The 15,266-nt window shown below is 40.0% G+C and overlaps 1 protein-coding gene across 4 annotated transcripts in view; it reads left to right on the top strand.

The window, feature by feature from the left end:
* The first annotated feature begins 333 nt into the window (after window positions 1-333).
* The window catches only part of ZNF624 (zinc finger protein 624), a 29,888-nt gene continuing 14,955 nt past the window's right edge, over window positions 334-15,266 (top strand). The window contains exons 1-6 of one of the 4 annotated variants that reach the window (XM_067715327.1): window positions 334-421; window positions 4,906-4,994; window positions 7,474-7,539; window positions 11,018-11,144; window positions 11,864-11,959; window positions 13,216-14,842. In XM_067715327.1, coding sequence (XP_067571428.1) covers window positions 4,908-4,994; window positions 7,474-7,539; window positions 11,018-11,144; window positions 11,864-11,959; window positions 13,216-13,271 — 432 coding nt within the window. In that variant the 5' untranslated portion in view covers window positions 334-421; window positions 4,906-4,907 and the 3' untranslated portion in view covers window positions 13,272-14,842. Of the gene's footprint in view, window positions 422-4,905; window positions 4,995-5,462; window positions 5,551-7,473; window positions 7,540-7,796; window positions 7,885-11,017; window positions 11,145-11,863; window positions 11,960-13,215; window positions 14,843-15,266 lie in introns of those variants that run through there. The other 3 variants (XM_067715324.1, XM_067715323.1, XM_067715326.1) reach the window with 3 other exon arrangements.

Here is a 15,266-nt window from a genome sequence, read left to right as displayed (position 1 = left end):
AGTTTAATGACAGGCAGAAGCCTGGACACGCAACTCCCCCGGACCCCAGCGTCTGGGGCTTTAATTTGTTGCAGGAGATTCTCTGTTCTCTCAATGGCTTTCTTTCTTTAGTCACACGGAAGTGTTGCGAGGCAAGGGCTGTGTCATTCTTCTGTGTCGCTAGTGCTAGTGCTTGACACACAGTCGTGGCCTCTCAACCTGAAAGAACTTTTTAGGTCCACGAACTGTCAACGATGCCAATTCAAAGACCCAGGCACAGAGGCGACGAAAGAGTAGAGTAGCGGCGCGGAGGATTCTGGGCGCCGTGGTCCCCGCCGGCTGCGCAGGCGCACTGCCGTCCGCGGCCGCCCGGCCGCCGACGCCATTGCTGGAAGAGTTCCCGCACTGCTCTGCGAGCGCCCTGTCCTCAGGCGGCCGCCAGGTACTCGTCGACCCGGGCGACCGGCCGGGGCCCCGCCGCCCCTCCCTCGGCGCTCGGCGCTCGCCTCCCGGCGGCGTCCGGGGCGGGGCCGCTCCCGGCGGAGCCCCAGACCCCGAGCTGACCCGCCCACCCCAGAGGGGCCTGGGGCCGACCTCCCTCAGAAGGCTGCGGCCTGGCAGCGCTGCGTCGGGGGGCCGGGCAGGGTGGGCGCGCCACTGGACCTTCCCCTCTTCCCGGGGCCGCGCCTGCACTGAGGGAGGAGAAGGGCGGTGCGGGAAGCAGGCGAGCTGCAGGAGGAAGATCTTCCATCCTGGGCTCTGCACCCGAGCGGAGGGACTGGGGTTCGATAGCGGCGCTCTGACCGGTGCCCCCCTCTCCTGCCTTTGGGAAATGGAGGCAGCCTTTCCTGCCGGCTCAGCTTCCAAATATGCAACACAGTTTGGGGAGTTTGGGGTTTTTTTTTTAGGATTTTGGGCTGAACCGCGCGGCTTGCAGGACCTCAGCTCCCCAACCAGGGAATCCAACCCGGGCCAGGGCAGTGAAAGCTCCCAGTCCGAACCACTGGACCGCCAGGGAATTCCCGCAACACAGTATTGTTAACTCTAGTCGCCGTGCTGTGCATTATAGTCCCAGGACTGGCTTATTTTATACCTGGAAGTTTGTACCTTTTGACCACCTTCACCCATTTTCCCACCTCCTCCCAGCCACCAGTCTGTCTCTGTGAGTCTCGGATGTTTTGTTTTTAGGTTCCACATATAAGTGAGATTGCACGTTATTTCTGTGACTTGCTTCACCTAGCATAATGCCCTCAAGGTCCACCCATGTTGTCACAAACGGCAGGATTTCCTCCTTTTTTGTGGCTAATATTCCACTGTGGGCATGTGCCGCTTTTTGTTTATGCATTCGTGCATCAGTGGACACTTAGGTGGCTTCCACGTCTTGGCTGTTGTAAATGATGCTGCAGTAACAGGGGGTGCAGATACCTTTGTGAGTTAGTGTTTTCTATTCCTTCGGATAAATGCCCAGAAGTGGAATTGCTGGAAAATATGGTGGTTATATTTTTAATTTTTGGAGTAATCTCCATACTGTTTTCCATAATGACTGCACCAGTTTACATTCCCACCAGTGGTGCAAAGTGTCCCCTTTGCTCCATGTTTTTGCCAACACTTGTTATGTCTTGTCTTTTTGATAATAGCCATACTGACAGGTGTGAGGTGATATCTCATTGTGGTTTTGATTTTCATTTCCCTGATGATTAGTGATGTTGAGCACCTGTTCATGTACCTGTTAGCCATCTGTATGTACTCTTTGGAAAAATATCTATTCATCCCTGCCCATTTTTTACATCAGATTGTTTGCTTTTTTGCTGTTGAGTTGTATGAGTTCTTTTTATGTTTTGGGTATTAACCCCTTATCAGATATATGAGTTGCAAGTATTTTCTCCTGTTCCATAGGTTGCCTTTTCATTTTCTGGACTTCCCTTTGCTGTGCAGAAGCTTTAGTTTGATGTAGTCCCACTTGTTTATTTTTGCTTCCGGTGCCTGAGAAGTCATCGCCAAGATGGATGTCAGGGAGTTTACTGCCTATGTTTTCTTCTAGGAGTTTTATGGTTTCAGACCTTATATTCAATTACTTAATCCATTTGGAGTTAATCTTCGTGTATGGTGTAAGTTAGGGGTCCAGTTTCATTCTTTTGCACGTCGCTGTCCAGTTTCCCCAACACCATTTATTGAAGAGACAGTTCTTTCCCCATTGTATATTCTTGGCTCCTTTGTTGTAAATTAATTGTAAATTTATGTGTGGGTTTATTTCTGTACTCTATTCTGTTCTATTGATCTGTGTCTTCTTTTTCCAATACCATACTGTTTTGATTACTCTAGCTTTGTAATATAGTTCAAAATCAGGAAGCATGATGCCTCCAGCCTTGTTCTTATTTCTCAGGATTACTTTGACAATTTGGGGTCTTTTGTGGTTCTATACAAATTTTAGAATTACTTGTTCTACTTCTGTGTAAAATGCCTTGCAAATTTTGATCATACTGGCTCAAATTTGTAGATTGCTTTGAGCAGTATGGACATTTTAACAACATTAGTTCTTCGAATCTATGAGCATGGAATATCTTTCCACTTAATGTCTTTAAGTTTTCAATGTATGCCAGCCAGTCACTTCCGTGGTTAAATTTATTCCTAGGTATTTTATTCTTTTTTTAAGCATTTGTAAATGAGATTGATTTCTTAATTTCTCTCTGTGATAGTTCATTATTAGTGTATAGAAGCACAGCAGATTTTGTATATTGATTTTATATCCTCCAACTTTACTGCGTTTGTTCACTAATTCCTACAGTTTTTGGCAGGATTTGTTAGGGGGTCCTATATATAAAATCATGTCATCTGCAAATAGTGACAATTTTAATTCTTCCTTTCTGATTTGGTTGTATTTTGTTTCTTTTTCTTGCCTAATTGCTCTGCCTAGAACTTCCAATAATATGTGGGCTTCCCATAACATATATTATGTTGAGGTACATATCCTCTGTACCCACTTTGTTGAGAGTTTTTATCATAAATGATGTTGAATTTTGTCAAATGCTTTTTCTACCCCTGTTGAGAGGATCATATTATTCTTATCCTGCATGGTGTTAATGTGGTGTGTCACATTTGTTGATTTGCAGATGTTGAACCATCCTTGCATCCCTGAAATAGATCCCACTTGATCATGGTACATGATCCTTTTAATGCATTGTTGAATTCAGTTTGCTAATATTTTTTGAGGATTTTTGTGTCAGTGTTCATCAAGGATATTGGCCTATAATTTTCTTTTCTTGTAGTACCCTTGCTTGGTTTTGGTATCAGGGTAATGCTGGCTTCATAAAATGAGTTTGGAAGTGTTCTCTTCTACTTTTTGGAAGAGTTTGAGCAGGATTGGTATTTTTTAAACATTTGGTAGAATTCACCAGTGAAGCCATATGGTCCTGGATTTTTGTTCATTGGGAGAGTTTTGATTACTGATTCAGTCTCCTTACTAGTAATCAGTCTGTTAGGTTTTCTATTTCTTCATGATTCAGGCTTGGTAGGTTGTCTGTTTCTAGGAATTTATCCATTTCTTCTAGGTTGTCCAATTTATTGGAATGATCTATTTTAGATCAGTGTGTCTTAAACTTCAATGTGCGCATATGAATCACTAGAGATCTTAACAAAAGGCTGATTCTGATTCGGTAGTTTCTGGAGTTGGGCCTGAGGTCTTGCATGTGTCACAAGCTCTCTGGTGGTGTTGATGCCGCTGGTCTTTATACTTTTGAACACAAAGCTCTTGGATGTGGATTCTTTTTTTCTTTTTTTCCCACTGGGCCGGATGTGGATTCTTAATGGAGGCAAATTGTACATATAAGGCAGGGACAGATTCAGCATAATTCGGCCTAGATTCCTTTGGGCCCCAAAAGCTCTACTGGGTAGTGAGAATGTCAAACTTTCTAAGAAACTCTTATTAAAGAGTAGAATTTCACAAGATTTGGAAAGCTCATTTCTCACTGTGCCACTGCCCTTTTATATGCCTTGCCGCATCATTCTGCAACCATGCACTTGTTAAGAGAATGTTTACTAACCTCAGGCTCTTGTTTTCAAACCAAACTCAGCATCAGCAAGGCCATATCTTTAACCAAAGACAGAAGGCAGAATCAATGCCTGGGGTATCTGAACAAGATCTCTGCCACCCTGTGTCTCCACAGTGTAAAGCCTTTATTAGGCATATAACTATTTTCAGTATAAAAGAACTACTGCTCAGTGCTTTGTGCATTGGATTCCACTTTCTCTTATATCATTATTGTTATCCCTACTTCCTTTCTATTTGGGTTTGCCTGATATAGAAAGGATAGATAAAGAGCTATTTGAATATGAGATTGAGAGAGGCATGTACAAGACTTCTAATATCTTTTAAGTTTGGAGTTGTGGTGTTCTCTTTACATGGAGCAGAGACCTGTGGAAGTTTTAGTGAGTTCACTCTTCCAAGGAAGGACGGGAAGAAAGAGATTACTGGATTATTCCACTGTTAGAGGAGGCGGTGATTGTGGCAAGGGAAGAAGGAATTATTTTTCCCAGCAAGTTGAAGTAGTGGGGCAGGCGTGGCCTGGAACTAGACTGTTCTGGGACCCTACACAGCTTGGGTAAAATATCAGTAGTCTAGTTTTCCTAAGCCTCAGCTTCCTCACCGGTGGAATGGGAATTAGTTTCCATTGGGTGACATGACGGTCAAGTGAGAAAGTAGTTTCAAAGTTCCTTGTAAAATGTCTGATCTGCCAACTGTAACTACATTTCGTGGTATTAAAATCTCAAGCTCTACACTGGTAAGAATCATATTTCCTCGCCGATCGCGCAGGTTAATCTTGTGTTCTTTAGCAAGGTCATACTTATTTGTAATGTCAACGTTTCAACTTGGTAAGTCTCAGATTTCCAAGGCAGGATTGGTTTTCATGGCTTATTTCTCTTTCTTAGATATGTCTTTGCAGGACTCCACTCTTTCCAGAGAGGGGAGCCCAGAGGAAGAGATTATGGCTGCTGTGGTTTTTTCAGTTGGACCTCTGGTAAGTTGGGGTTTCCTCTGCTTCTGACCTGTTGTCCTGCTTTGAGAGCACGACTACTTTTCCTGAAGTCGTGTGACTTGACCTCACCCACACTCCCTTTGGTAACTGAGTCAAGTTGTTTGATCCATGAAAATTTGGTTCATCATAGTAAAGCTTGTAATCTATAGGAAGATTCACTATGCATATTGAAACAAGTATCAAGACACGTAATCTTGCAGAAAAAATCTGTGCTATCTTTAGATATGATAGGCAGTCTGGAAAATTTACTTATGACATTAGCTTTGTATTGTTCCCAGGAAATTTCAGTTATTTATGGGGTAGTAGAATGGATTATTTTCCAATTGGAAAATTTTGTTTAGGAAATTTTGAACAAAACAATACATGTGCATACATATACACACCCTTAATTCATAGGGACCATTCCCCTTGTGTCCACTCTTAGTGTTCTCCTTTTTTCTACCCATTAAGAAGTGATCAAGCTTAATAGATGACATGGAGAGAAAGAAGATGTTTAAGACACAGTGCTTGGCTGTAGGGTGCTTACAGTCTCACTGAGGTAAGGCATACAAAAGAAATAGTTACATAATTTATTTAGGTGAATGATAGTTACTGAGCAGTATGATAAAGCTGATGAGTGCTTTTGTAAGGAAAGAAATGGGATATTAGTATGGGCTGAATCGGTTATGGAAAGCTCATGAGGATGGTTAGATTTAAGCTGGTACCCAGTTACAAGTGGGATTTAAATTGTTGTAAATTATTTGTGAGGGTACTTCAGGTGAGAAGGCAAGGCTCTGAGGCAGAGAACAGTGAGTGAGCCAGTGATTCAAGATGGAAATTTGTGAAAGATAGGACTGGAATTTAGATAATTAAGCTGAATCTTTTCATGTTTCCCTGAAGACATTTAAGTGTATATATGTATGTGTGTGTGGATGTGTTTGAGGTGGGTATTAATGTGATTAAAGCTGTGTTTTAGAAGTGACTTTTTGAAATAGGAGATTCAGAAGAAAGGTAGTACCAACAAATATAATTTGTTACAGAAATTATCCATAATAACTTGTAGTAGTGATCTTTTATTTTTTGTAGCAAGAATATAAAACATGTAAATAGTTCTTAAGACATACCCTTGAAAAGATAAATGAAAGCCAAAATGTTTCACTTTATCAGTAGATCTAAAGTATTTGTCTAGTATAGGCCAGATCAAACACATCTCTAATTATCAGAGGTTGAGGTTCACATCATCCTTAATTTTTTGGAAGCTGAATATTTGTACTTTTTTTAAAAATTAACATATTTATTTTTGGCTGCGTTGGGTCTTCGTTGCTGTGCACGAGCTTTCTGTAGTTGCAGCGAGTGGGGGCTACTCTTCGTTGTGGTGCGCGGGCTTCTCATTGCAGTGGCTTCTCTTGTTGCGGAGCACCGGCTCTAAGCCCGCGGGCTTCAGTAGTTGTGGCTTGCGGGTTCTAGAGCGAAGGCTCAGTAGTTGTGGCGCACAGGCTTAGTTGCTCCGCGGCATGTGGGATCTTCCCGGACCAGGGCTCGAACCCGTGTTCCCTGCATTGGCAGGTGGATTCTTTTTTCTTTTTTTTTTTTTTTTTTTTGCGGTATGCAGGCCTCTCACTGTTGTGGCTTCTCCCGTTGCGGAGCACAGGCTCCGGACGCGCAGGCTCAGCGGCCATGGCTCACGGGTCTAGCCGCTCCACAGCATGTGGGATCTTCCCGGACCGGGGCATGAACCCGTGTCCCCTGCATCAGCAGGCGGACTCTCAACCACTGCACCACCAGGGAAGTCCCCTGAATATTTGTACTTTTTAAGGTAAGAACTTGAAAGGGAAGAACTAAGATAACATTTTTCTCAATGAAATTTAATAGTTCTGTTACCCATAACTTTTAAAAATCTAAAATCAGTAAGTACTACTAGAAGGTATAGTAAAATTTCATTTCATTTATGAAATCAGGTCTTTATAGGCATATAGTGTCTAATATTTGGAAGAAAGCAATGTTGTGAGAGGTCCCTGAAATATTCTCTGAAAGAGTACTGAGACAGGCCCCCCCAACCCCCAGACATGATCTTTCAGTTGTAGAAAACAGATGCTGTTAGTAGGTTTTGAATGTTATTCTTGAGCAAGATAGATTATTTCTGAGAAACAGATTTCATCCTCATAGGAAAAAGAATTATGTAGCATCTAAGACCCCTTATTATAAGTTTATTTTTGTTTTGATAGGTTATTTGTTAAAAGTCCCCTTTAAAAATTATGCAGTTGTATCTTTCTCAGTCTTGTGTGTGTCATTGTCTCAAATGAGGTGAAAGAAGATTATGTTTGGATGTTGCTATGGGACCTTAATTTCATCCCTGAATAATACAGTACAAGAGGTGATCTCATATACACCGCATCCACAGTGGACTGGTGGTGCTTGCTGAGACTCTGTTGTAGGTAATAGGCAGCCTGTCACTGAGTGATCTTATCCTGTATCCCCTTAGAGTCCTGAAGTTCCCCAGCCAAATGAAGATCTTCACCTTCAGGCAGAAGAACAAGAATTGGTAAAGGTAATACTTGGCATTGTATCTAAGGGGAATGAAGAGACGGCATCTCTTTTACTGCACTAATTCTTAATGTTCCAGCACATTGCAAGTTCACCATAAGAACCATCTGGCTCGTTAGGTGTGGTAACCCCAGGGCTGGTAGCGTCATTTTGACAGATTTTATTTCTCTCAGTGGTAGCAGCTCTAATTTGACAGATGGTCACATTATAATTCCTAATGATAAAGTATCCTGTATCACATACTTCAATTCTTGCTTGCAGAGCCTCAAGGTAGCCAGAGGTGAGAGCTGAGGGCCTTCTTAGATTTTTCCTGGGGCTTAGCTCCAGATGGGAAAAGAAAACAAACGCAGTAAGTTCATTATAATTTGAGTTTTGTGTGAAGTGATTAACAATATTAACAGTTTATGAACTGTCATTATCGCTCACATTAGCCATGTTTTATTGTTAGTAGAATTATATAAAACATGCTTCACAAACTTTGAGGTCCTAATAAATAAAAAGATTTAAACCATTTGATAAGCATACATATCTGTATGGCAGAAAAACACTCCAGAGGAAATCTGTTTCTTCCGATACAGAGCATACCTTAGCCAAATACAGTCTAACTTGAGATCTTTGCCTGATTAGTCAGCTAAGTAGGGTTCTTAATTTACCAGATCATAGAGTATAGTGCTTATGAGTTTGAATTTTGGAACCAAACTGCCTGGATTTGAATCGAGACTTTGTGTCTTCTGTGAACTTAGGCAAGGCACCTAACCTCTCGATGCCTCACTTTCCTTATCTGTAAATAGCAGCTTCCTTATTGTGAAGATTCAATCATTACATTAAAAGCCTTCGTATCAGTACCTGACAAATAATATGAACCATACTTACACAAAAGTAGAGAGAGTAGTTTGATGAATCCCATTGAACCTTCAACACTTAACACCCATGGCAATCATATTTCATCTGTAATACTACCCTCCCTCACTGGTTTTATTGAAGCAAATCCAAGACATTATATAATCTCATCTATAAATATTTCATTATATATCTATAACAGATTATTTTAGTTTTAAGTATAATACCATAATTACAGCTAAAAATGAACAGTAAGCCTTAATATTATCACATATTAATTTGGTATTTGTTTCCCCAGTTGAGTCATATTAGCTGATATTGTCTCTTAGGTCACTTTTAATCTAGAGGTTTCCCCCTCCCTCTTTTTTTTCCCTTTGTAATCATTTATTGAAGAAACCAAGTCATTTGTATTTTAGAGCTGTGATGTCCAATACAGGAGCCACTAGCCACATGTGGCTGTTGAGTACCTGAAATGTGACTAGTTCAAGTTGAGATGTACTGTTAACTTAAAATACACATCAATAATACAAAAAATAATGTAAATTATCTCATTAATAATTTTTGCATTGATTGCATGTTGAAATTATATTTTGTACATATTAGACTAACTAAAATATATTATTAAAACTAATTTCACCTGTTTCTTTTTATTTTTAATGTGACTACTAGAAAATTTAAAATTCCATTTGTGACTTGCATTATATTTGTTGGACAGCATTGATTTAGAATTTGTCACAATATGGATTTTATTTATTGCATCCCCATGGGTTTTTTTTAACATGCACTTCTGTCTCCTGTATTTCCTTTATATTGTTAGTTAAATCTAGAGGTTTGATCAGATTCAGATTTTGATTTTTTAAAAATTTTTTGGCATTGGTATTTCATATTTCTGGTATCTACTACCAGAAGCTACATAATGCCTAGTTGAAGCCTCTTTGGTGTGTTAGCCACTGATAATCCTTTAATTCATTAGAGGTATCAAAATGGTGATATTCTAATTTTTTCATTCCATGTTCACATATTAGCTGGAGTACTTCCATAAAGAGAAACCTCCCCTCATAGACCATCTGATTACATTTTATTACTGTGCAAACTATATGTATTTTGCATAGGAAAAGAAGGGCAAAGGGTTAATTCTTTCTCTTTATTTACCAGTGTCCAGGCATTCTCCAAAGATGATCAATGAGTATCCTTAGAGTTTTATAGTGAAATCATAATTTTAAATGTATTAGATATTTTTGAAGCCCACTACAGTTATTGTTCTTATGGATGTTCAAATTGTCCCATCTTTGGCCAGTGAGAGCCTCTTGAAGTTGTCTCACAAGTCTCAGACATGATCCTAGTACTAGTCTTTGATAGTTTTCTTGCTTTTTTTAATTTTTTTTATTTTTTGCGGTATGCGGGCCTCTCACTGCTGTGGCCTCTCCCGTTGCGGAGCACAGGCTCCGGACGCGCAGGCTCAGCGGCCATGGCTCACTGGCCCAGCCGCTCCATGGCATGTGGGATCTTCCCGGACCGGGGCACAAACCCGTGTCCCCTGCATCGGCAGGCAGACTCTCAACCACTGCACCACCAGGGAAGCCCCCTTGCTTTTTATTTTGACAGAAAGTTCCAAGCCCTGGTTTCTTGTAGCAGAAAGTAATCTGTAGGGGCCACAGTCTAGACTGCATAATGGTACCTTTTTGGTTATTGTTTCTAAACCTATTGAGTGGCCGGAGATAGGAAGTATGTGGCCTGTTTTCCTTAAAATACTTCATGAGTTTATACCGATATTTCCCATGCAATATTGGATTGTACATAATCTCATTGTACATAATCTCATTGATATTACATTTATATCTTCTTTCTCCCATGTCAAATTTATTAGTTCTCAATGATATCAATACTGATTTGCTTTATCCAACACTACACACGCAACAGTTACAAAATAACGTTTCCATCACTGCCACCAACAATAATGATTAGTTACTGAAAATGTGTTGTTTAGTTTTTTACAGTTCTTTTTCTCCTCAGGATATATCTCACAAGAGATATACAGAAAAATTACTATGTTTTAAAGATACTCAAAATAGTTCCTCTCTGATGAATGTGTATGCTACCAGCTGGTTTCATTTTACTTTTAATATTTAGAAATTGCTTTTTTATTTAGTTTTTCTTTTATAATAATATATTTACATGGTTCAAAATTCAAATCTAAAAAACAATAAATATTCAAGGGAATCTAGCTTCTATTCCAGTCCTCTTCACTCTGTTTCCCCCTTCCTCCAATAGATAACCAACCATTAAAACAATTTTATGGCTCATCCTTTGATTTTTTTTACAAGCACATATACATATATTTTATATCTTGACCAGAGAAGCTCCCCAAAGTCCCACAATTTCTTATTTTTCTTTCTCAGATAGATAGCTTATAATATTCTATATCTACAATCTGAATGATAAACTGTGTTTTTTATTAAGCCATATTTTATAGAATAGAACTGAAAAAGTTGATATTATACATAAGGCAGGATTTTGAGGGAGGAAAAATGATTTGGCTGGAAACTACTAGTTTTCTAGTTTTCTTCCCCAGTTTTGTATGTATTAATCTGCCTAATAGGTCTAACTGTACAGTCCCTGAGTGATCTCTGTATTTATTTTAGGAATCAGTGACATTTAAAGATGTGGCTATAGACTTCACATTGGAAGAGTGGAGATTGATGGACCCTACACAGAGGAAACTGCACAAGGATGTGATGCTAGAGAATTATAGGAATCTTGTCTCCTTGGGTAAGGGTAACCTCCAGGTTTATGTATCTGCCCACTGGGCCAGGTTTACTGAAGATACAGACCCTCTAAAGTACTTAACTGAATTTTGGGTTAGAATTTAAGCGTTAAAATCTCATAATCTTAGGGGCATATTGTTGGGAATTATGCTGTCTCTTGCTCTTAACTCAGTGGTTCACCCATTGTAGAGTAAGAAATACATATTTCTTTGGAATCTTGGAGATTATTGACAGTCCCTCCTATTTAAGACTGTTTTTTCTAGTCACTTCCATAAGACTTATCAGTATCTCTAGAAAGAAAGGAACAAATATGTCTATTTTCTTTCTAAACTGAGGTTATCTCCAAATCTGGGATCATGTTGAGCTTCTTTGAGGTACCTTTGTAATTCTCTACAACACTGCTGTACAGTAGAGTGTTCTCCTGTGATGGGAATGTTTTGTATTTGTGCTTTCCAGTGTAGCAGGCTCTACACTGTGGCTGTTGAGAATTTGAAATCTGGCTAGTGCAACTGAAGAACTGAATTTTAAATTTTATACAATTTTAACTAACTTAAATTCAGAATTAAATATCCGTAGGTGGCTATTGTCAGCTGCATTGGACAGTGCACCCCTAAAACTTCTTGTGGTAACCACTCTGCACAGAAGATCAGGAGCTGAGACTGAATTTGGCCCTAGTTCTTGCTCATAGGCACAATCAAATCCTATTCATTTTTCTCTGAACAGGGCTTGCAGTTTCCAAACCAGACATGATATCTCATTTGGAGGATGGAAAAGGACCATGGGTGGTAGTGAGAGAAACTTCAAAAACCCGCTATTCAGGTGAGTTAATAAGAACCAGGAGGATGGGATTTCTTTGAAGTCAGTAGGTCATGGATGGAGCAGAACATCTGAAATATTTTGGGAGTTATCTTTGCTCAAAGCTATCTCAAAGGAAAGGATTCTCCCCCTCTCTTCCTCTCTCCCTACACCTCCCTTCCTCCCTCCCTCCTGCCTTCCCTCCCTCTCTCCCTCTGTTAACCTCTCCTTTTCCCTCTCCTGCCATCTCTGCCCTCTACTTCTAGTTCCCATCACATCCTACTTTACTTTCTTGGGAACATGATTTTCATAATTGTTCCTTCCTTCAAACATGCATAAAATATCCCTTTCAGTCTGTCTTCTCCATTTAACCTTACACTTTTCTCATTTGTTTAACCATTATTTGATATCTCTTCCTTCATTAACTTTCCTGAAAGTGCTTTCTTAAGGATCACCACTGATTTCTTTTAAGCTAAACCCATTGACTAATTATTTAACTTTCTTCACTTGCATGCCTGCTGAAACTTCAGAGGAACCCTCCTACTGTCCTCCAGAATCTTAACTAATTGAGAATACAAACAGTAAATCAGTTGAGAATCAAAATATAGTATTTATCTATTTAACCAATATCTATTAATATTAAACAATCAATATTTAATACTTATCTGTATACTGTGAACTGAGTTAAGTACTATGTCTACAGCAGTAAGATGGACCAGGTCCCTTCTCTCATGAAGATTAAATTTTGAGAGATAGATAATTGACAAGTAAATAAACAAAAGCACGCTAAATAATGGTCATAATAACTTAGCCATGAAGATACGAAAGAGTAACTTGGATGGGGATGAGGGTGCCTCCTTCAGATAGTGTGGTCGGGGAAGGCTTCTGAGGAGGTGACACTTGAAGAGTCAGAAGAAGCCAGCCAAGGCAAGAGGAGAAGAAGAGCATTCCATGCAGCAGAACGTAATGTACTGAGTTCTAGAACTCTGAGGAAGCTGCCTGACTGAAGCATAAGGAGAGAGAGACTGGTACAGAATAAGATAGTCAGACAGGAGACTGCCTATTCAGGACTCTGTGGACCATGGTAAGGAGAGTGGATTTTAATCAAAGTGAGTGTGAAAGCACTGAAAGGTTTTAATCAAGGATCTTTGGGAAATAACCCTGTTCATGGAAATTGAACTTAAGGGCATAAAGCAGGTAATAGTAAAGGGGTAGTTAAAATAGCCTAGGCAGGGATGTCCCTGGAGGCGCAGTGGTTAAGAATCCACCTGCCAATACAGGGGACACGGGTTCAAGCCCTGGTCCAGGAAGATCCCACATGCCATGGAGCAACTAAGCCTGTGAGCCACAACTACTGAGCCATGTGCCACAACTACTGAAGCCTGCACGCCTAGAGCCTGTGCTCCTCAACAAGAGAAGCCACCACAATGAGAAGCCCACACACCGCAACGAAGAGTGGCCCCCACTCGCTGCAACTAGAGAAAGCCCGCGCCACAACAAAGACCCAACACAGCCAAAAAACATTTTTTTAATTAAAAAAATAGTCTAGGCAAGAGACTACAGTAACTTTGATTAGAGTGATGGTGGAGATGGAAAGGAATAATGGATTCTAGATCATTTGCATATTTATTTTATTGTGATGCCATCCATAACTTGCACATGTGTTACATATATTATTTTTATATCTCAGATATTATATATGTATTTTTAGAGAGTGAGTGAAAGGTAGACATTGGAGATAGTTTCGATGGCTCTCTAGAGAAAGCCCCCCTCCATATGAAGAGGGAAGGAGAAATGGGGCAGTGGCTGGAAGAAAGAAGAAATAAAAAAAGAAAACTTTTATTTTTGAGATGGAAGCTTTTCTGACGTGCTTAAGTGCTGGTAGGAATGATGTTCCAGTGGAGAGGGAGAAATTGATGTTGCAAGACAAAGGTAGGGTCACTGGAGAACTAAAGTGTCTGAGAAAGTGAAAAGGGATAAAATCACGAATGGAAAAGGAGAGATTTACCCTTGATAGGCAGGGAGGCCACCTCTTCTGCAGTAACACTAGGCAGGATGGAGAAGATGGGAGCAGATATAGGTCAACTGGTGGTGAGAAGATTGAGACATCCTATGATGATAGCTTCTTTATTCTCAATAAAATACAAAGCAAGGCCATCAGCTTACAGTGAGGACAAGAAAGAGTTGTGAGGGACTTCCCTGGTGGCACAGTGGATAAGACACTACATTCCCAATGCAGGGGGCCCGGGTTCGATCCCTGGTCAGGGAACTAGAGCCCACATGCATGCTGCAACTAAGACCCAGTGCAACCAAATAAATAAATAAATATTTAAAAAAGAAAAAGAAAAAAGAAAAGAGTTGTGAGAGAGAGGAAGTTAGAAATTTCATGGAATTCACTGGGGAAACCATGTTGGCCTAAAGCTTTTATTGAGGAAGGTGTTTAATTACAGCTTCTATTACTTTTGTGGTTGTAGGACTATTCATATTTCCTATTTCTTTTTGTTTCAGTTTAATAAGTTGTGTTTAGGAATTGATCTACTTAATATAAAATTTAAATTTAGGGGCATACTATCCTCTGTTTATCTTTTAAATGACTCTATGGATCTGAAGGGATGTCTCCTTTTTCATTCCTGATACTAAATTTTTTGTCTTCTCTCTTTTATCTTAATCAGTCTTGCTAGGATTTATCAATCTTATTTGACTTTTAAAAAATAATTTTTAATCCTTGCTACTGTGTCTTTGATTTCTGTTTCATTACTTTCTTCTCTTTCATTATTTTTACCTTCTTAGGGTTTAATTTGCTGATCTTTTCTAACTTCTTGAGTTGGATACTTATTGATTTTAGCCATTCTTTTTTGCTAATGTATTTAAGGCTATCGAGACTGCCATACTTTTTTTTTTTTTTTTTTTTTTTTTGCGGTATGCAGGCCTCTCACAGTTGTGGCCTCTCCCATTGTGGAGCACAGGCTCCGGACATGCAGGCTCAGCGGCCCTGGCTCACAGGCCTAGCCGCTCCACAGCATGTGGGATCTTCCCGGACCGGGGCACGAACCCGTGTCCCCTGCATCGGCAGGAGGACTCTCAACCACTGCGCCACCAGGGAAGCCCTGCCATACTTTTTTTATGTAACACCTTCATAATTATTGAGTTCAAAGTATTTGCTCATTTCCATTGTGATGTCTTTGGCCCTCAGGTTATTTGGAGGTATTTTCCTTAATTTTGTACCATATGGGGATTTTCTAATAACCTTGTTGTTTTAAGTTCTACTGTGGTCAGAAAACATTCTCTGTATGATTTCACTCTTTGCAGGTTTCTTGAAATTTGCTTTGCC

The sequence above is a fragment of the Pseudorca crassidens genome, chromosome 19 (assembly GCF_039906515.1).
Source record: "Pseudorca crassidens isolate mPseCra1 chromosome 19, mPseCra1.hap1, whole genome shotgun sequence".
NCBI classification, from domain to species: Eukaryota; Metazoa; Chordata; class Mammalia; order Artiodactyla; family Delphinidae; genus Pseudorca; species Pseudorca crassidens.
Note: the sequence above shows the minus strand (reverse complement) of the source record. Positions and strands in the feature narration are given on the sequence as shown.